This window comes from Pleurodeles waltl, chromosome 12, assembly GCF_031143425.1.
Source record: "Pleurodeles waltl isolate 20211129_DDA chromosome 12, aPleWal1.hap1.20221129, whole genome shotgun sequence".
Lineage (NCBI taxonomy): Eukaryota > Metazoa > Chordata > Amphibia > Caudata > Salamandridae > Pleurodeles > Pleurodeles waltl.
The window spans coordinates 624,165,273-624,186,353 of record NC_090451.1 but is presented as its reverse complement, the minus strand read 5'-3'; the positions used below and the strand labels follow the sequence as shown (position 1 = coordinate 624,186,353).

The window sequence follows — 21,081 nt, the reverse complement described above, 5'->3', positions numbered from 1 at the left end:
TTTTGTTAAGTTGCCTAATAATTATGCACAGTAATAGTCACCTGCACACACAGATATCCCCCTAACATAGCTAAAACTAAAAACAAACTAAAAACTACTTCCAAAAATATTCAGTTTTGATATTAATGAGTTTTTTGGGTTCATTGAGAACATGGTTGTTGTTCAATAATAAAATTAATCCTCAAAAATACAACTTGCCTAATAATTCTGCACTCGCTGTAGACTGGGGAGAAAGGGTTGGCTGGTGTCACAGGGAGAGAAATCTGCAGTAGATTATTGTGTATATGACAAGCTCTTTACTGCAGAAACCTTATCCATTCAACAAGGATGCAGGTGAAAATGAGAGCCGTGGACTTGGGAAAAGGGATGAAAGGGTTAATATATTAACTTGAGTATAACACATTTATGTGTTCAATTCACCCTGAATATGGTGCAGTGTGTAAATAGCAGTGCATCTGCTTAGGGTTCCAATTTGAGTGAAATAAGAAGACAAATTTGTGATTGCTTGATTAGGTGGTCCCCTTTGCAGCTGGTCCCTCTGTTTCAACTTGACCCAAGAGCTTTTGTTTGGAAGTTGGGTATTATGTGTCAAATATATTAGTTTGGCAGTTAGAAAATTCAGAGCTTTTAAGCAAAACGTGTCTCTGTTTATTCTGATATGTATTTGTAAGAGCTGTTTTGTTAAGCACACACTATTAGCACCACAATCATAGTCTAACCAATATTACTATTTAAATCTGGCAGATAAACTATTTAAGCTCCGAAACAACATGAATGCTTGATTTTGTTTCCGAAGTGGGATAAAAAGGAACAAGTCTTCTCAAGATGTCGGATAAAGTCAGTGCTGATGAAAAGACAGAATTAGCTAACGGTAAGAACTTTTGGTAGTGGTGCTACGTGAGCTTTAAAATAAAATGTAGCCTGCCCTCGCTGTTCATGCTTGTTGCCAGCCAATGAAAACACTCTTGTTAAGATGCACTTAATAATCCGCCAAGGTCATCTACTCATGGTGGCTTTGATGGGCCAAGGGAGAACTGATAACAGGGGTTTGTGCCGCACAAATGCATTACTGTCTCATGGCCACAAAAACTATGGCAAAACTATTTATTGTTGATTCAGTCTTGTAGGCATATTCTCTGATAAATATGGCCTAATAGGACAAAAGCATGTAGTTAAAAAAATTGTCTGACTGCATTTGTCTCTGAAGACCTTCAGCAGGTTTTTCCCTATGTTCATACATGTAGCGTGTAGCTCAGTCAAGCTGTGTTCTCACCATGTGTTAAAAAAAAAGAAAATTCTGCAATTGCCAGCAGCATTGCTTTGCAGAGGAGTCATTTCCCACATGCTTTGTACATGAATTTCAAAGACACATGCCTTAATTGTGAATTGGGTTGACAGAACCTATTTGTTTCTGTTCTTGGGAAGGGTCAGGGCAGTGCAAACTTTACTTCTGCTGTTTGTGTTCTCTTGCACCAGTCTCAGTGTCCAATCTTCCCACTGATTGGTCTAGGCGATGAACCTTTTGGTGGAGTCAGCCATTTCTCGGGATTGGGAACTCACTTCAGAGGTGAAACAGCCTATTCTTACTTAGATAGGCAAGTGAAAAGGTGAGGAAGTGGGAGTCCTGCCTCAGCATTCTGGTATACAGACAATTTTCCAAATAGATGTAGTTTTATATTCTTCCTATGCATTTGCTTTTTTTTTTTTTTTAACTGGGAAAGTATTTGTGGTCATGTTGAAAGGACAGTGGCCTTGGTTGAATTGGTCATTATTATTATCACTATTTATGTTTTGGTTTAGCTGCTTTCCTGCACAAAGTGCTGGATGTGTTCCAAACGCTAAGACCATTGCCTGCATGAATTTGGAATTTCGGGTGGCGTTCCTTGTTTTATTTTGTCTGTCTCGTATATACGCTCAAGAACGGGGGAGATATTAATCTCAAGTGCCACCCCACAAGGAGGTTTCTGTTTTTATTTTTTGCTTTGATTTTCTGAATTTCTCTGCCTTTTTCGTATTTTTAGTAATTATGTTTTTTTGCAGTGGAGAAGTTCTCACTAAATTTGCCATGGGAAGGCATCATATTGCTTCTCTACATTGAAGACACTAACCCTTGCATACATCATACTTGTGATGAAATAATGGTAGTGGAAGTGCGGCTTGTGGTTGTGTGATGAACTTCAATCTAGGATCACTTGAGAGTGATTCCCCCTTAAAGTCAGGTCCAGTTGCACAGCTCTCTGATTTCGCTTCCAGAGTTTGCATTGATTACTCATCGATTCCAGAGGAACCTTTTCTTGGGTACGACGGGAACTGAGCCACATTGAACCATAACTAAATGAATAGGCAATGAAGAGAAAATCTTGCAGTCTAGGCAAAGACCAAGGCAGTTTAATTGTATGTTATGTCTACCCATTCTCATGGTCAGTGTTTTTAGGTTTAAATTTGTTCGTTATTGACAATGTTATCAAAGGACTCCCAGTGAGGGAGGGAATGAAAGGAGGGGAACAGAAAAAGAATACAGTATTCACTCTTGCCTGAAGTACTCAGTTTGTTGTCTCGTCGACGCCGGGCCCAGAGCTCTCATCAAATATGTTGAGAAACCCAAGGAACACACTTCTCAAGTTTCCTAATTTCTAGATTCTAGGAAGTCTTGTGCAGCCTGAACATACATAAATAAGTTGACAATGCCCTCCTTCCATAACTTTGTTTGCTAGGATGCCAAAATGATGTACCACAATTTCTCTCAGGATCAGAAGGACCAGAGCCTAAACTCCCACCCCCTCAAAGTGGAGGAAACCTCTACACTTTTATCTGAGTAGATTGGTTTCTGTTCTGCAGTCCCTCTGTGATTTTTGAAGTGGACCTGGGCAATGATTGCATTATCCCTGACCTCGAAATGGCTAGAAAGCTAAGCCCTTCTGCGGTTTCATTAAGGCTTCCGAAACCGCCTGTAAGGAAATGCCTCCTTGGCATGGTTACCCCCTGACTTTTTGCCTTTGCTGATGCTATGTTTTGAATTGAAAGTGTGCTGAGGCCTGCTAACCAGGCCCCAGCACCAGTGGTCTTTCCCTAACCTGTACTTTTGTATCCACAATTGGCACACCCTGGCATCCAGATAAGTCCCTTGTAAATGGTACCCCTGGTACCAAGGGCCCTGATGCCAAGGAAGGTCTCTAAGGGCTGCAGCATGTCTTATGCCACCCTGGAGACCCCTCACTCAGCACAGACACACTGCTTGCCAGCTTGTGTGTGCTGGTGAGAACAAAACGAGTAAGTCGACATGGCACTCCCCTCAGGGTGCCATGCCAGCCTCTCACTGCCTATGCAGGTATAGATAAGTCACCCCTCTAGCAGGCCTTACAGCCCTAAGGCAGGGTGCACTATACCATAGGTGAGGGCACCAGTGCATGAGCACTGTGCCCCTACAGTGTCTAAACAAAACCTTAGACATTGTAAGTGCAGGGTAGCCATAAGAGTATATGGTCTGGGAGTCTGTTTTACACGAACTCCACAGCACCATAATGGCTACACTGAAAACTGGGAAGTTTGGTATCAAACTTCTCAGCACAATAAATGCACACTGATGCCAGTGTACATTTTATTGTAAAATACACCACAGAGGGCACCTTAGGTGCCCCCTGAAACCTTAACCGACTATCTGTGTAGGCTGACTGGTTCCAGCAGCCTGCCACAACCGAGACATGTTGCTGGCCCCATGGGGAGAGTGCCTTTGTCACTCTGAGGCCAGTAACAAAGCCTGCACTGGGTGGAGATGCTAACACCTCCCCCAGGCAGAAGCTGTCACACCTGGCGGTGAGCCTCAAAGGCTCACCCCTTTGTGCCAGCACCGCAGGACACTCCAGCTAGTGGAGTTGCCCGCCCCCTCCGGCCACGGCCCCCACTTTTGGCGGCAAGGCCGGAGAAAATAATGAGAATAACAAGGAGGAGTCACTGGCCAATCAGGACAGCCCCTAAGGTGTCCTGAGCTGAAGTGACTCTAACTTTTAGAAATCCTCCATCTTGCAGATGGAGAATTCCCCAATAGGATTAGGGATGTGACCCCCTCCCCTTGGGAGGAGGCACAAAGAGGGTGTACCCACCCTCAGGGCTAGTAGCCATTGGCTACTAACCCCCCAGACCTAAACACGCCCTTAAATTTTGTATTTAAGGGCTACCCTGAACCCTAGAAAATTAGATTCCTGCAACAACAACAAGAAGGACTGCCTAGCTGAAAACCCCTGCAGAGGAAGACCAGAAGACAACAACTGCCTTGGCTCCAGAAACTCACCGGCCTGTCTCCTGCCTTCCAAAGAACTCTGCTCCAGCGACGCCTTCCAAGGGACCAGCGACCTCTGAATCCTCTGAGGACTGCCCTGCTTCGAAAAAGACAAGAAACTCCCGAGGACAGCGGACCTGCTCCAAAAAGACTGCAACTTTGTTTCAAGGAGCAGCTTTAAAGAACCCTGCAACTCCCCGCAAGAAGCGTGAGACTTGCAACACTGCACCCGGCGACCCCGACTCGGCTGGTGGAGAACCAACACCTCAGGGAGGACCCCCGGACTACTCTACAACTGTGAGTACCAAAATCCGTCCCCCCTGAGCCCCCACAGCGCCGCCTGCAGAGGGAATCCCGAGGCTTCCCCTGACCGCGACTCTCTGAAACCTAAGTCCCGACGCCTGGAAAAGACCCTGCACCCGCAGCCCCCAGGACCTGAAGGACCGGACTTTCACTGCAGAAGTGACCCCCAGGAGTCCCTCTCCCTTGCCCAAGTGGAGGTTTCCCAGAGGAAGCCCCCCCTTGCCTGCCTGCAGCGCTGAAGAGATCCCTTGATCTCTCATTGACTTCCATTGCGAACCCGACGCTTGTTCTAACACTGCACCCGGCCGCCCCCGCGCCGCTGAGGGTGAAATTTCTGTGTGGGCTTGTGTCCCCCCCGGTGCCCTACAAAACCCCCCTGGTCTGCCCTCCAAAGACGCGGGTACTTACCTGCTGGCAGACTGGAACCGGGGCACCCCCTTCTCTCCATTGAAGCCTATGCGTTTTGGGCACCACTTTGAACTCTGCACCTGACCGGCCCTGAGCTGCTGGTGTGGTAACTTTGGGGTTGCTCTGAACCCCCAACGGTGGGCTACCTTGGACCAAGAACTGAACCCTGTAAGTGTCTTACTTACCTGGTAAAACTAACAAAAACTTACCTCCCCCAGGAACTGTGAAAATTGCACTGTGTCCACTTTTAAAGTAACTATTTGTGAATAACTTGAAAAGTATACATGCAATTGAAATGATTCAAAGTTCCTAATGTACTTACCTGCAATACCTTTCAAACAAGATATTACATGTTAAATTTGAACCTGTGGTTCTTAAAATAAACTAAGAAAAGATATTTTTCTATAACAAAACCTATTGGCTGGATTTGTCTCTGAGTGTGTGTACCTCATTTATTGTCTATGTGTATGTACAACAAATGCTTAACACTACTCCTTGGATAAGCCTACTGCTCGACCACACTACCACAAAATAGAGCATTAGTATTATCTCTTTTTACCACTATTTTACCTCTAAGGGGAACCCTTGGACTCTGTGCATGCTATTCCTTACTTTGAAATAGCACATACAGAGCCAACTTCCTACATCCATGAATTCCAGTAATTATTCAGTTGAGGCCCCAGCATACCAGTAATGATTTATTTGGGGGGGGGGGATTTGGACTGGTCCACAGAATTCAAAAGGTTAAAAACCTCTGGTCTATGGTGAAATAAATCCTGTTTATCCCTCACCCATCAATTGTTCTCTTTAGGCATATGATCACCACAAGTCTACAAATTCAGTGCTGCCTGTTCCTCGGAGTTCAGTTCTTCATACTGATTGTTCTCTACTCTTCTCTCAGCTCACTAGAAGGTCCTTCTTCTTTGTCGGCTTGCCTAGTCCCGAAAGTGCGTGACCGTATCATGTCTGACCTCTATTTCACCAGTCTTGTAACACAGGCACCAATCCATTTTGTTTTAAATCTGCATCAGCTGTGCTACTACTAAAAATAAACAACAAAAAACTAACTCCTACCTCAGACCCTTCTCCACATGCCTTCTGCCATCGTGTCTCATTGCTTCCTTTCTACTCTAAAATCCTTGAACGACTACTGTTAAACTGCCTCACTTCTCACAATATAATGGCTTGCTCGCAATCCTGTTCTTGATCTTTTTATTCTACTAAAACTGTTTTGTGTCATGTGTGCAACCTTATGTCCCCTGCTCATTAAGTAAATTATCGTACATTGTTGTACTTTATTAATCTCTCTCTTCATTTGTCACTGCTGATTACTGATAACCATCGCACCCTACTGTATAAACTACCCATTTTTGGTGTAACAGACTTGCTATTTAACAGTTTATTTTCCCTCTCTGACTGTTCCTTTTCAATTATCGATGACCCTTGAGAGCTAGCTCTGTGTATTCCTTAACAGTGAAGTTAACATGGAAACATTCATAAACACTGCCACAGAAGCCAGATTTCAAAATTAACCTCTCAAAGAGTCCATCCGGATCTTTCCTTTGACAGAACCGAGATACCACATTTTTCCCTTGTCTTCTTAAAAATTGATTATTGCAGCACACTTCTAGAGGATTTTCGCCATCCTCTTTTCTCTGTTAGACAAGGTACTTACCTTTGCTAAAGGGCCCCACTAGGCGTGGCGGTGATGGAGGGTGAAATAAAACTGGCTGTTAAAGAATTAGTGACTTGCAAGACCCCTGGGACGGACGGCCTTCCTCCGTAGTTTTATAAGCTGACAGTAGACACATTAGCTCCAAGGAAGGTTGAAGTGTATAAAGAAGCCTGTGAGCGGGGCCTTCTACCCGCAATGGTTAGGGAGGCCCTGGTGGTTCCCCCTCCCTAAGACTACTGATCGGAACGCAGCGGTTACAGATTTTAGACCTCTTTCTATGCTCAACACGGATTTTAAAATCTTGAGTAAGGTCCTGGCTAATAAACTATTGCCTTATATGCAGACCCTGATCCACAAATACCAGTGCGGGTTCATACCTACCCGGAACACCTTACAAAATCTCAGCAGATTTTACACCATACTGTACGGTCATTCCCACCTGACTGATTCCAACACATTGGTAGTGTGGGTGACCTCGAGAGGGCCTTTGACATGGTGAGATGGGATTATTTGGAAATTAGTATGCATCAACTGGGACGAGGGGAAGCATGGATTAAGTGGTTTCGGTTACTATATGCTTCTCCATTGGCAAGAGTCAAGACTGGGTGACAGATTTCTGATGTATATGACATACACAGGGGATCCAGGCAAGGGTGTCCACTCTCTCCCTTGCTTTTTGCCATAGCGAAGGAACCGCTAGCAGCGTGGCTTAGGACGGAATGTCATGGTAAGGGGATATGTAGAGGAGGTACGGAACATATTCTATTGTTGTATGCAGACGACTTGTTGATTTATATGAGGGATAGGGAACGGCCCTACCCTGGGCGCTTCAGGTGCTGGAAGAGTTTGGGCAATACTCAGGGCTACGCCTTAATAGGAGGAAGACACGTGTTCCTGGTGGTTGCGGGTAATATCCCAACCCCAACCTGCCCAGTGGATGTTAAGTGGGCAGTCAGTACATTTAGAAACCTTGCCATTCAAATTTACCATGACAAGGTGGATATCATGGAGGGCAACCTGGATAATGTCCTCTGCTCCCTCTAGGCCTGTGTAGGTTTTTGGCGCTCCCTTAATCTGCCCTTTATGGCATGAGTCTTGTTGTCTAAGATGATTATGCTCCCAAGACTCCTATATTTTTTTATTAATCTACCAGTAACTATCCAGATGAATTGGTTCAGGTCCTTAGATACAATTCTCAGGGAACTGATATGGAACGGTGGGCGTCACAGGGTTGCTCTGGCTACTCTCTTCCTCCACCGGGTGGCGGGAGAATTGTGAGTTCCGGATTTTGAACTCTATTACATAGCGGCAGAGCTGCAATGGCTGGCGCTTTGGCTGAATATCTTTGGGCTGATGGTGCTGGACTGGGATGGTGACGGTCAGTACACAGACAGGTTGCTGGCCAGATTGTTTTGACCATGACTCAAGTGTCCACAGGCCGGTGATCTCCTGGGTGCGGCCCTAGTCGCCTAGCGAAACCCCTAAGCCCCTGAGATCCCTTTGGTGGGGCTCCCACTTGGTGAACCCCCCGCTGCTTTACGCAGGGACAAATGCGCCCCTGGATTGAGGCGGTGGTTGACCTCTGTGGGAGGCTGCTTATATGCGTGGCAGATTGTCATCTTTTGCAGATCTCTTGGAGTGGACTGACCTCCCACAGGATCAGTTTTTGAGATACAAAGCAATGATTTGTGCTATTCGGACCTATTGTGGGAGGGAATAGAGGAGCCTAACCACCCGTGCTGCACTTCAGACAATGCTTAAGATGGGTGGAGGATCTTACTTAGTGTCATGGTTATACAAGGTGCTCAATGGATTGGTGGGTGGGCCACTACATTCCCTGAAGGCTTGTTGGGACGCAGACTTGGGTGGAGGTTAAGTGGGAACCAGTGATTGCTTATGCATCCCGTGTATCTCAGAATACACGCCTTAAACTCAATCAGTTCAATCCCATACACAGGACGTATCTCACCCCGTAGACTTCAGACCATATATGGAGGGGAACCCCCTGCCCTAGATGCCGAGCTCTAGATGCTGATTTTGGTCATATGGTTTGGGGATGTACCACTCTTAACAGCCTATTGGGCTGCAGTTATTGCGCACCTTAACCTAACCCTGGCACTTTGGAAGTCTACTTGCTTGGCCTGTCGGTTAGAACACCCTCTAAAAAAATAGGGAACAGATTTATAGATTTGGCTTTGGCACTAGCACGACTCAGGATAGTGATGTCTTTGAAAGCTTAGCGATGACTATTTAGTTTAGAGACCCTAGAGATCACAAGTAACAGGGACCTTGTTATTTAGTTTGTAGAGTTTTAGTTTATCAATCTAGACAATAACCCCATATGGCATGGTTATGCTCTAGAATCTAGATAGATGATGGCTCCACACCTGAGTACAAGATGCTAGACAAATCCGACCTCTCATAGAGGTCTTGAATATAACTGTTGAATAAAATATCAATAGACTGCCATTGAGATAAATATATGTTTGATAAGAGCAATATATTATATTTGTTCAAAACTGTCAAAACGACTTGCTGCAAGTGCTCACCACTGTATAAATATACCAAAGCAAAATGCAATACTTACAGTTAAATCTCTTTAAAATGCCAATAAACCTATCTTTAAAAAAAAAAGAAAAAAAATTGCTAAAGGGATTTTGTTAATTTCCCAGACACATTCTTACCTCCAACTATTGACGTTGCTGACCTTGTCTTTTAAGCTTTAAACTGCCCCATCTCATACTGCCTCTCCCCTGTCATATGCAGATTACTCCAATCTCACAGTTGTGTTCCGGAAACCTTGACATTTTCATTACTGCAAACTTCCTTGTGCAATGCCCAGACCGCAGCATGGAAACAGTTACAGCTGAATCCTACCCACTCTTAGTTCGTTTTCAGTTCTTAAGAAATTCTTTCACTAAATTTGGCACATTAATGAGGTGTATGTGACAGATTTGTTTATAATGTCCCCAACATTTTCATGTTGAAATGTCTGTTCCTGCCGTGCGTAAATTAACAAAATGAGAACTCTTAACGCTTGAGGACTGTAATTTGAGGTTAAATATTTTTTCTTCTCCTGGCCCGAACGGCATTATGTGAGTAATGCACGGCTGCTTTAAAACGTTTCTAACGTTCAAACGTTTAAACGTTTTTATAGCTGGCGGTTCAGTAAGAGTGTTTTAAACCACTCTGCTTATGAAGCTTCTACCACCAAATGTCCTTTTTGTTTTAAAATTGACATGATGGGATGATGTCCTGCATAGACAAGCCTGCTAGAGGATACATTCAGTGGTCTGCTATCTCTGTGCGTAGACTTCACAACAACATTTTTAAAAAAATCTGAATTCAATATTCATTAGGTTTGAACATATGTTTAGAAAAGCATTAACAAAGGGAGAGCAGCAAATTTTTTGTTAACTTTGAAAACAATTATTTAATGGAGGCAATCTCTTTCTTTTTTGATTAGCACAAGTGTTAACAGACCTGGGGCCGTATTACCCAAGATAGGCCGGGCCCATTGGACACAAGCACCCACTTTATGCTCCCTCTGGTTACTTTGTATTGCAGTAGGGACTGGAGACATTTGAGTTGCCTCTTCTGTAATGCAGATTGCTCCGGCACTACACGTGCACAAGCGTCGTCCATTATTTCCACCAAGATGTGGCTACCAACAAATGAAGAAACTCTCTGCCTCTGCTCCCTCTTCTATAATATTATGCAGAGACAAAGTAGCTATGGAGTGGTGCACAGTCAATGCACCACTTGAAAAAGAGTGTGAGGTAGTCCTTAGGAACTCAGACAGGCCCTTACAGACTGGGGAAGTAACTATGCAGCACGATTAACATTGGGTACAGTAGAACATTGCACAAGGTCAACCATTAATCTACTATATCAGTTATCAGGAGACAAGTATCTGAGAATAGAATAATGAAACAGCAAAGAAATACAAGTAGTGACTGTTCTAGAAGAGATGACAATGCCTCTACATATTGGAGTCAGTACCCTCAGCACCCAAGTGTAGCTCATCAGGGGACGCACATTGTTCACACAGGGTCACCCATGCATCCAATTCATCCTGAAGCTTCTAATCTTTTCTACTGTTCTTAATGTGAAGCTCCTCCTTGATTGGAGAGGTTACTTACTGCCCCAGACTGCAGGTGGATCTTTTCTCTCCCCATCGCCACCTTTCAAATGCAATCCAGTGCCTGCTTGCACAATAAAAGGCAGAGCAGCAGCTGCAGGTCAGTGTTTACTAACAAACTATTCCTTTTGCAGGTGCAGCTACGTGCCAGCACTGGGAAAAGTGCATTTGTTGTGATATGGTGCACTGGTGCTGCCTCAACTGTGTGCCATGGTACAGTTCCATAGCCAACCTCTTCAGTTCTTATTCTACTTTTCTATTTGATTCCTGGTTGTTGTGGTAAATTTAAATCCGCCATTATGGCTCCTTTGGGCAGATCTTTACTTAAGTTATTCTTTATAATGTAGCATTACTGGCGACCACCAAGATAACATTGCCCATTGTCGAGTGCTGCTTTTGTCTGGAAGAAGAAATTACATTCCTTCCCCTACCCAGTGCTTTCAGGATCATTGGTTTTGATCACCAGTCAGACAAACTGTATTTGGTGACAATGGTTCGCTTACCTCTTACAGGTGTTTTATTTTTATTAAGTATTAAGTTAACAGTGGAGGGTGTGCCGATCAACCTTGCCCAAACAATATCTTCAAAGACTTGCCTCAAGAACTGTTTGACCAAAATGGTGATTGTAAAGCTCAGTTCACAGTAACTAGTAATTTGTTGCATTCGGGAACAGGAACATGATCTGATGGCACTCTCTTGGTCTGCAGGAATTTGACTCGCCCAGTGGCATTGCAGTATGATCCTATGCTCAGAGATGATTTAATTGATGTTGTATTAAGCTGTCTGTTACATCTTTCATATATTAAAACAACCTGGTATTCTCGCCCTACTAGGTCATTAGGTTTTCTCTGTATTCTGTTGGTAGTGGAATAATCAGCATTTTGGAGATTTGTTTTTTTATTTCAATCAAACCTTCCTGCTTGTTGTGGCAGTACTAAACATGCATGGTGTGTATGAAAAGTCACAATTTTAAAAATACTTTGAGAAATTATTAGGATTGTAATAGTGGGCTGATTTATTTTTCTATTTGTATATCACAGGCAGCTGCTCTAGCAGTCCAGAAGATATGTCTGGGGCAGAAGAAGGAAAAGAAGCCTCTTCAGGCATTGAAGTTGAGGCCTCTGACCTTAGCCTGAGTCTCACTGGTGAAGACTCTGCTCCAAATCGCACTAGTGCAGAGAGCCATGATACTGATACGGAGAGCTCTGTGGAAGAGAAGGACTCTGACAGCATGGATGACACAGGCCACTACTCTATCAATGATGAGAATCGGGGAAATGATGCTTCACACTCAGATGATGAGGAAGAGGATCTTGAAGAGTGCACTAGGAGACGAGGTCAGCGTAAACGTGCCAACCGTGATCAAGACTCATCAGATGATGAACGGGCTCTGGAGAATTGGGTGACCTCAGAGACTACTTCTTTGCCTCGACCTCGCTGGCGAGCAGTACGTGCTTTGAGGGATAGAGAGATGGGTACTAACCCAAGTTTTGTGTATGAAGCCTGTGGTGCCAGAGGGTTTGTTCAACGTTTTCGACTCCAGCATGGCTTAGAGGGACATGTCGGCTGTGTCAACACTTTGCACTTCAACCAGCGTGGCACTTGGCTGGCAAGTGGCAGCGATGACCTCAAGGTTGTTGTTTGGGACTGGATCAGGAAATACAAGGTCCTGGAGTTTGAGAGTGGACATAAGAGCAATGTCTTCCAGGTAGGAGGTGAAGGCTGAGTTAAGTTAATTGAGGCAATGTTGCTGTATAAATGGCCATTAATATTTAGGTCTAGAAATAAGTGAGATGCTCATCCCTTTTTATTATTATTATTTTTTTTTTACCTGAAGATTACTATGTCTTATATTCTAGTTTGGCAGGCCCAACACATGAAACACAAATCTAAAAGTATTTGTAACTTTTATCCAGTAAGTGCAGAATGTTACTCATCTTCATCTGTGCTTGTCCTTTCTATTACCATTTTGTTAGGTAGTGGCTTGCCATTAAATTAGTTTATTTCATATTTTAACTGTGATAGAGTGGTACTCTGTGGCATGCTTTTCTCTTCATTTCTGCTGTTATTCAATGCATTGAAGAAAATAGAAGTCAATGAATTTCGATTGCCATTCATTGTTGTTCCAGTGATCATCTGCGAAAGAAGGTTCTGGCATTGACTAGACTTTGGTGATTTGTTTCAAGATTGTCCAACATTGGAAAGGATGATGGATGTTAGAATGGATATATCACTGGCAGTGGGACATTAGTTTCAATGTGGAATTGGTGATAGAGTACTTATGTGGACCATTTTGTAAGTGTGTGATGGGTGTGTGTGTGATTCCCAGGAAGATAACATGAGAAGTGCCTAGTAGGAGGTCTGACAATCCGCTTTGTGCTGAAGGTAAAATTGATGAGATGAATTTAAAATTCTAGGAGTGAGCAAAGCAGGAGTAGAGTCACCTAAATTATGGTGTAGGAAGTTGGCTCTGTATGCACTATTTCAAAGTAAGGAATAGTATGCACAGAGTCCAAGGGTTCCCCTTAGAGGTAAGATAGTGGCAAAAAGAGATAATACTAATGCTCTATTTTGTGGTAGTGTGGTCGAGCAGTAGGCTTATCCAAGGAGTAGTGTTAAGCATTTGTTGTACATACACAAGACAATAAATGAGGTACACACACTCAGAGACAAATCCAGCCAATAGGTTTTGTTATAGAAAAATATCTTTTCTTAGTTTATTTTAAGAACCACAGGTTCAAATTTAACATGTAATATCTTGTTTGAAAGGTATTGCAGGTAAGTACATTAGGAACTTTGAATCATTTCAATTGCATGTATACTTTTCAAGTTATTCACAAATAGCTATTTCAAAAGTGGACACTTAGTGCAATTTTCACAGTTCCTGGGGGAGGTAAGTTTTTGTTAGTTTTACCAGGTAAGTAAGACACTTACAGGGTTCAGTTCTTGGTCCAAAGTAGCCCACCGTTGGGGGTTCAGAGCAACCCCAAAGTTACCACACCAGCAGCTCAGGGCCGGTCAGGTGCAGAGTTCAAAAGTGGTGCCCAAAACGCATAGGCTTCAATGGAGAGAAGGGGGTGCCCCTGTTCCAGTCTGCCAGCAGGTAAGTACCCGCGTCTTCGGAGGGCAGACCAGGGGGGTTTTGTAGGGCACCGGGGGGGACACAAGCCCACACAGAAATTTCACCCTCAGCGGCGCAGGGGTGGCCGGGTGCAGTGTTAGAACAAGCGTCGGGTTCGCAATGGAAGTCAATGAGAGATCAAGGGATCTCTTCAGCGCTGCAGGCAGGCAAGGGGGGGCTTCCTCGGGGAAACCTCCACTTGGGCAAGGGAGAGGGACTCCTGGGGGTCACTTCTGCAGTGAAAGTCCGGTCCTTCAGGTCCTGGGGGCTGCGGGTGCATGGTCTTTTCCAGGCGTCGGGACTTAGGTTTCAGAGAGTCGCGGTCAGGGAAAGCCTCGGGATTCCCTCTGCAGGCGGCGCTGTGGGGGCTCAGGGGGGACAGGTTTTGGTACTCACAGTCGTAGAGTAGTCCGGGGGTCCTCCCTGAGGTGTTGGTTCTCCACCAGCCGAGTCGGGGTCGCCGGGAGCAGTGTTGCAAGTCTCACGCTTCTTGCGGGGAGATTGCAGGGTTCTTTAAAGCTGCTCCTTTGGATAAAGTTGCAGTCTTTTTGGAGCAGGTCCGCTGTCCTCGGGAGTTTCTTGTCGTCGTCGAAGCAGGGCAGTCCTCAGAGGATTCAGAGGTCGCTGGTCCCTTCGGAAGGCGTCGCTGGAGCAGAGTTCTTTGGAAGGCAGGAGACAGGCCGGTGAGTTTCTGGAGCCAAGGCAGTTGTTGTCTTCTGGTCTTCCTCTGCAGGGGTTTTCAGCTAGGCAGTCCTTCTTCTTGTTGTTGCAGGAATCTGATTTTCTAGGGTTCAGGGTAGCCCTTAAATACTAAATTTAAGGGCGTGTTTAGGTCTGGGGGGTTAGTAGCCAATGGCTACTAGCCCTGAGGGTGGGTACACCCTCTTTGTGCCTCCTCCCAAGGGGTGGGGGTCACAATCCTAACCCTATTGGGGGAATCCTCCATCTGCAAGATGGAGGATTTCTAAAAGTTAGAGTCACCTCAGGACACCTTAGGGGCTGTCCTGACTGGTCAGTGACTCCTCCTTGTTGCTTTCTTTGTTCCCTCCAGCCTTGCCGCCAAAAGTGGGGGCCGTGGCCGGAGGGGGCGGGCAACTCCACTAAGCTGGAGTGCCCTGCTGGGCTGTGACAAAGGGGTGAGCCTTTGAGGCTCACCGCCAGGTGTTACAGCTCCTGCCTGGGGGAGGTGTTAGCATCTCCACCCAGTGCAGGCTTTGTTACTGGCCTCAGAGTGACAAAGGCACTCTCCCCATGGGGCCAGCAACATGTCTCTAGTGTGGCAGGCTGCTGGAACTAGTCAGCCTACACAGACAGTCGGTTAAGTTTCAGGGGGCACCTCTAAGGTGCCCTCTGGGGTGTATTTTACAATAAAATGTACACTGGCATCAGTGTGCATTTATTGTGCTGAGAAGTTTGATACCAAACTTCCCAGTTTTCAGTGTAGCCATTATGGTGCTGTGGAGTTCGTGTTTGACAAACTCCCAGACCATATACTCTTATGGCTACCCTGCACTTACAATGTCTAAGGTTTTGTTTAGACACTGTAGGGGTACCATGCTCATGCACTGGTACCCTCACCTATGGTATAGTGCACCCTGCCTTAGGGCTGTAAGGCCTGCTAGAGGGGTGACTGACCTATACTTGCATAGGCAGTGAGAGGCTGGCATGGCACCCTGAGGGGAGTGCCATGTCGACTTACTCGTTTTGTTCTCACTAGCACACACAAGCTGGCAAGCAGTGTGTCTGTGCTGAGTGAGAGGTCTCCAGGGTGGCATAAGACATGCTGCAGCCCTTAGAGACCTTCCTTGGCATCAGGGCCCTTGGTACTAGAAGTACCAGTTACAAGGGACTTATCTGGATGCCAGGGTCTGCCAAATGTGGATACAAAAGTACAGGTTAGGGAAAGAACACTGGTGCTGGGGCCTGGTTAGCAGGCCTCAGCACACTTTCAATTGTAAACATAGCATCAGCAAAGGCAAAAAGTCAGGGGGCAACCATGCCAAGGAGGCATTTCCTTACATATGGTGATAGGGAATTGTTCAGGAATTAGGTATCCTGAAATTGAGATGGAGGATTGACTGTAAGAATGCCAAGAAAGGGCTGAGTTTTGATTCAGTGATGAGTAGGATAGGTTAAAAATTAGAACTTGCAGTGTGTAAAAGTGTAGGTAGTGGATTAAAGTATTGGGCATGCAAAGGTTGTGAATGAGGGACAGGAGTTGAGGTTGAACATCCGATAGGTAAAGGATAGGCTGAAAATTAAAGTCTTAAATATGATGATTAAAGTTCTGGGGAGAAGGCATGGAGTGAATGTGTAAAGGAGTAATCTCATTTGTTCTGACCACACACTATACAGAAAGTCCATGGCCACTAGAAGCAGAATCATCCATTTACTGGTAGTTGTCATCTTGTATACACTTTCAACGTAAACATCTAATCTAATAGGCACCACTGGTTTCACCCCATATAGTTTAGGGCTTCTTCAATGGTTAAGACATTTGCACAAAAAATACATTCACACACATTTGTATACTAATTTTACAGGTGGCTAGTGCCAGATAAAAATACACTTTGGTCCACTGCTCTTCCAGTTGACTGCTGTTGTAGTTCCAGAGGAAGGACGGATGTGGGGTGGGGGTGGGGTTGGCAGGGAGCACCCCCCTCCCCAAAAAAGGTTTAGGAGTAGTTATATAATTATATAGTTATAGTTCAGTTTTTTTCTACATAGTATAAACAACACAAACATTAGAAAAATTATAGTTATAACTTTATAGTTACAACTTAAATGTATATTTTGTGGCCTGCCCAAAACTTACTGTAACTTGTGCACCTCCGTACAGAGTATTGTCAAATTGCTAGCCAGACTAAATTAATTGTAACACATGCATTGCCAATGCACAGCTTACATGTACTTTTTTCATATTATATCTCTTGTATCATGTTAAATCATAGCAAGACTCGTGACATCATTTTGAACACTGCGCATGGTAGAAGGCCGAGTTAGTTAATTTAGACTGGCTTTACATATGGTTACAAAATATTACTTTACGTTACAAAAACGTTAGACATTGAAGAAAACAAAAATTAAAGTAACATTATAGTTATGTGAGAATTTCCTTGACAATATAAAGTTTCAAAAATACAAAACCACTGAAGTGTACCAGTTGTAGTCAGGATCCACTTGTGGCCCATTTAGGTGGCGGGGGGGCATGTGGCGGGGGAGAATAAAATAAAAAATCCTTACTTCAGGGCCACCACCGCACCGCTCTTCATGCCTTCACTGCAGCCCCAGGCACAGGCTCCCAGCCTGCCATGCGGCCAGTCTGAACGCAGCTGTCATGCAACAATCAGATTGGTCAGAGCGGCTGGCCAGGCGCTCCCAGGCAGACTGGGAGCCTGTTTCTGCTCTCTCCAACCCAGCAACACAGTGCCGGGTTAGAGAGAGCCCATTAAACGTGTGTTTGACCGTCCTGAGACGGCGGCCAAACATACATGCGCACTGAAGAGGGTTGCTGTGCACTCCTCCTCAGTCCCTGTCATCGCCCGTGGACCTGCCCCTTTTACAAGAAAATGATAATAGACATAGTTCATTGTTTTCTTGTAAATGTTTTGCAGCTGATGCTGCGGGGGGGCAGGCGCTCCTCCACCTTAGCGATCTTAGGATCCTTGCCTAGTACCTTGCTTGATTTTATCCTTATTGGACAGTGAGACCTTGATCCCTATCCTGACTGTAGGGGTCTTTTGGTTTGTTATCAACTAGTAGGCAAGTTTCTCACCCATTCCAGAGTTCTGAAATATGCTTGCTAGAATTGCCCAGTCAAGTGCACATTCCACTGAACATCAAGTTTAGGATTTTGTGTGATTTTCCTTATTCTCTAATGCCAAATATAGCTGACCGAATCAGGGAGGAAAAAACTAGCAAATCCATGTCCGGTCTTGTAGCGTCCTCCCTAGCCTGGGTGCCCGCCAATGAATATGCCACACATGGAGCTAAATATAACGCAACTTTATTCTTCAGCATGTAACCTCAAACTCAACATTTTAAGCCTGCATTCTTTTCACTGCATTCCAAAACTTGCGTCATCACTCTACAGAGTCTTTCAGGATCCCAAAAGGTTCCATCATACAAATTTGCAAAACACAACATCTCTCCCTCTGTTACATAAACAAATATATTTTCCCATCATGTACACATTATAACTCTTCAGTGACCCTCTGATGACTCCTCTGGATCGTGTCTTTGGAAAATGGGAATCAGTAGTGAGTTTATGGTCTGCTTTGGTGATGTAGGAGCAAGGGCAGTGCTGGATTCTCCAAGTGCCCTTTTTGAGCCAGTCTCAACAGTGACATTAGGGTCCGATGAGCATTAAACCACACGTTTGAATTAGAAGGAATCTTGTGTGATAGATTTTCCTGGACATTGTGCAGTCACCACGTTCCTTTTGCTGACTACAGTGTGAAATGGCTCGGCATCAAAAGGAGCATCAGATTTACATTGTTGGGGGTAACAAACAAGCACACTATCTCCTCGGGTAAAAATAATGCTCTTTGCATGTTGTTGTTTGTCGCCATAGGCCTTCTTTTTTTTGTTTACTACTCAAGTCTGTTGCAGCTGTATCAGTTTTCGATCTATCTGGTGTTGGTCCACTGTGGCAGCTTGATTGTTATGGCTCTCCTGAACATCACTGTTGCAGGGCTTTCACCTGTGGTCGAGTGGGGAGTTGAATAGTAAGCTTGTAACATGGAACTCAAAACAGTCTTAAGGTTGAGCTTCTCTGATGTAGCACGCTGAACAGCTTTCTTTAGTGTATTCATGAAACGTTCACTTAGGCCATTAGCCTGGACCAAAGAGGTCTGCTGTTCTAATGCTTCATATTAAGGAGATTGAGGAAGTCTCTGCTATTAAATGGTTGCCATTGTCGTACGAATGCCCCAGATTGCAGGGGTGCCATCTAATCTCTCAATGACTCTTTACTGAGTGATAGACGAGAGATCTTCAACTAATGGTAGGAAAGAGTATTCATCCACAACTACCATCAAGTGATGTCCATTGTCAAGTGGACCGAAGAAGTCAGCAGCAGTTCTTTCCCAAGCATGCTTTGGCAACTCCAACATGTTCAACAAATGATGAGTAGTTTTCACTGATAGGCAGTTACATAGATGACAGGTTTTTAACTCGTGTTAAATTCGTTCATCAAGATGAGGAAACCAGACTCGATCTTAAAGAGCTCGTTTGGTGGCAACAATTCCATGATGTCCTTCAGAGGCCACTTCAATCACTTGCTGTTGCAGATTCTTAATGACGACAATTTGTGAACCTCTTAAAATAACTCTTCTTGTGTTACAGAGAGTTCATCTTTGACATTTTTGTATTTCTGATAATAGCTGTCACTGTGGAGAGGTAGAGTGTGTCCATTCCATGACTGGACAGTAAGTTCCTTTAAAATTAGCGTGTCTCTATCTTGCCTCATGGGAGTGACAATTTGTTTCAACAAAATGCCAACTGCTGTGTTTGATTTTACAATGAAGCTTAAGTAGGCTTCAGCAGTCTTAGATGGGGTACCTTGACATTGTATTGGAAAGCGCCACAAGTAGTCAACAGGGTTTTGATCTTTCCCTGGACGATGTACAGTTGTGTAGATGTACTCTTGCAGCCATAGACGCCAACGTTTTGTGGAGGCATCTTGGCCTTTGGATTGCTAAAGAATAATCAGTAACGCTTTTCACAAGCATGAAAGACTTTCTGTACAGTAACACATGAAAATGTTTGAAAGCCCACACCATTGCTAAACTTTAATTTTCAGGTTGGGAATATAAGTCTGTGACAAATGTTTATGTGAATAAGCCACAATTCGTCTTCAAGCATTTGGTTGCTCGCTGTGCTGTACAGAGACGGCGCATAATCAGACTGGACCCTCAGTATGTAACTCTGGATCAAATTATGCCATTTTAGTAACAATTTCAAAAGCTTGTTTAATTCTTTTAAAGTTTTGATCACATTCATGTGATCAGCAAAATGGAAAAAAAATTGTCAACTCCCTCCGTGTAGCCCTCACAGAGGCAAAGTCTCGTATATATCTCAAACAGTAGCTGGCCACGCCAAGGAATGAATGCAACATGGAAACATCTTGTGGGGGCACAGACAGTTGACAATCCTTATACCTTATCTGGATCGGGTGTCATACTCCCTTCAGAAACGATATGACAAATAACTCTAGTTTGTCTTGTTGAACTCGCATTTCTCAGCATTTAGGGTTAAACCTGCCTCAACAAGTAAGCAACACAATTTCCTTAACGCTTTTTCTGGTTCTTTCTGTGTAGCTTTGAAAACCAGTATGTCATCCCTATAGTTGAAAGCATTTACAACAGGTTGTATGATACGTCTAATGACATGTTGAAAAATCTTGGCAGCTGATGACATGCCAAAATGTAGTCTTTGGTATCGGAGTAGACCGATAAATGTAGAAAATGTATTGTTATAAAGCTGGTTGATTGCGTAGCTGCCCCAACAATAAGGCTTCCCAGCACTAGACCCAGCAGACAAACAGCTGCAACTGCCAGTACCCACTAAGAAAGGTAAGAGGGGCTAGATGGAGGAAAAACATGTCTTAAGGCATTTCCTATAAAGCAGGTAGTTTTAAGTTTTAAATGTTCCTTCATTTTTCATGATAATTTCTAAATGTGAGAAGCACAGCTGCCAGCGTTGGCTGCTGCGTCTGAGAGCAACCACAACTTGAGTTAGTGGGAGTAGTAGTGTTTGCATGGTTCTGGATTGAAGTGTAAAAGGCAGTGGCAAGAGACATTGTGGGCATGGAGTGGTATATGAGAGGGTAAATCTGAGAGGTTTTTTCTACAGAATTAATTAGGAATTCCTCAGAGCCACCTAGGCTTGGAAGGAGGAGACATCTTCCTATGCCTTCAAAAGCCCATCTCTCAGCATTGTTCACCCATCTCGGTGTGGTCCATGAGCCTCTCCCTATATACATCTTCTTTCTTTGGTGGGGAGGTAAGTGTTCCCTGAGAGCTGGGTGTGAGCAGAACTTTGCTTGGACAATTTGCTACCATGTGATTGAGGCTTTGGCAAAAATTGCACTTCTTTGGCTGTGGCATGATGGTCGAGCACGCCACAGTTATAACACCTGGCTCCCTTGAATCTTC

The 21,081-nt window shown here is 44.4% G+C and overlaps 1 protein-coding gene across 3 annotated transcripts in view; it reads left to right on the top strand.

Moving 5' to 3' along the window:
- Positions 1-21,081, top strand: part of DCAF8 (DDB1 and CUL4 associated factor 8) — a 285,829-nt gene that overhangs the window by 16,451 nt on the left and 248,297 nt on the right. For 2 of the 3 annotated variants that reach the window (XM_069217990.1, XM_069217991.1), the window contains 2 exons: positions 745-871; positions 11,844-12,511. In XM_069217990.1, the coding sequence (XP_069074091.1) occupies positions 826-871; positions 11,844-12,511 (714 nt within the window). In that variant the 5' untranslated portion in view covers positions 745-825. The remainder of the gene's footprint in view (positions 1-744; positions 872-11,843; positions 12,512-21,081) is intronic. The other variant, XM_069217992.1, reaches the window with a different exon arrangement.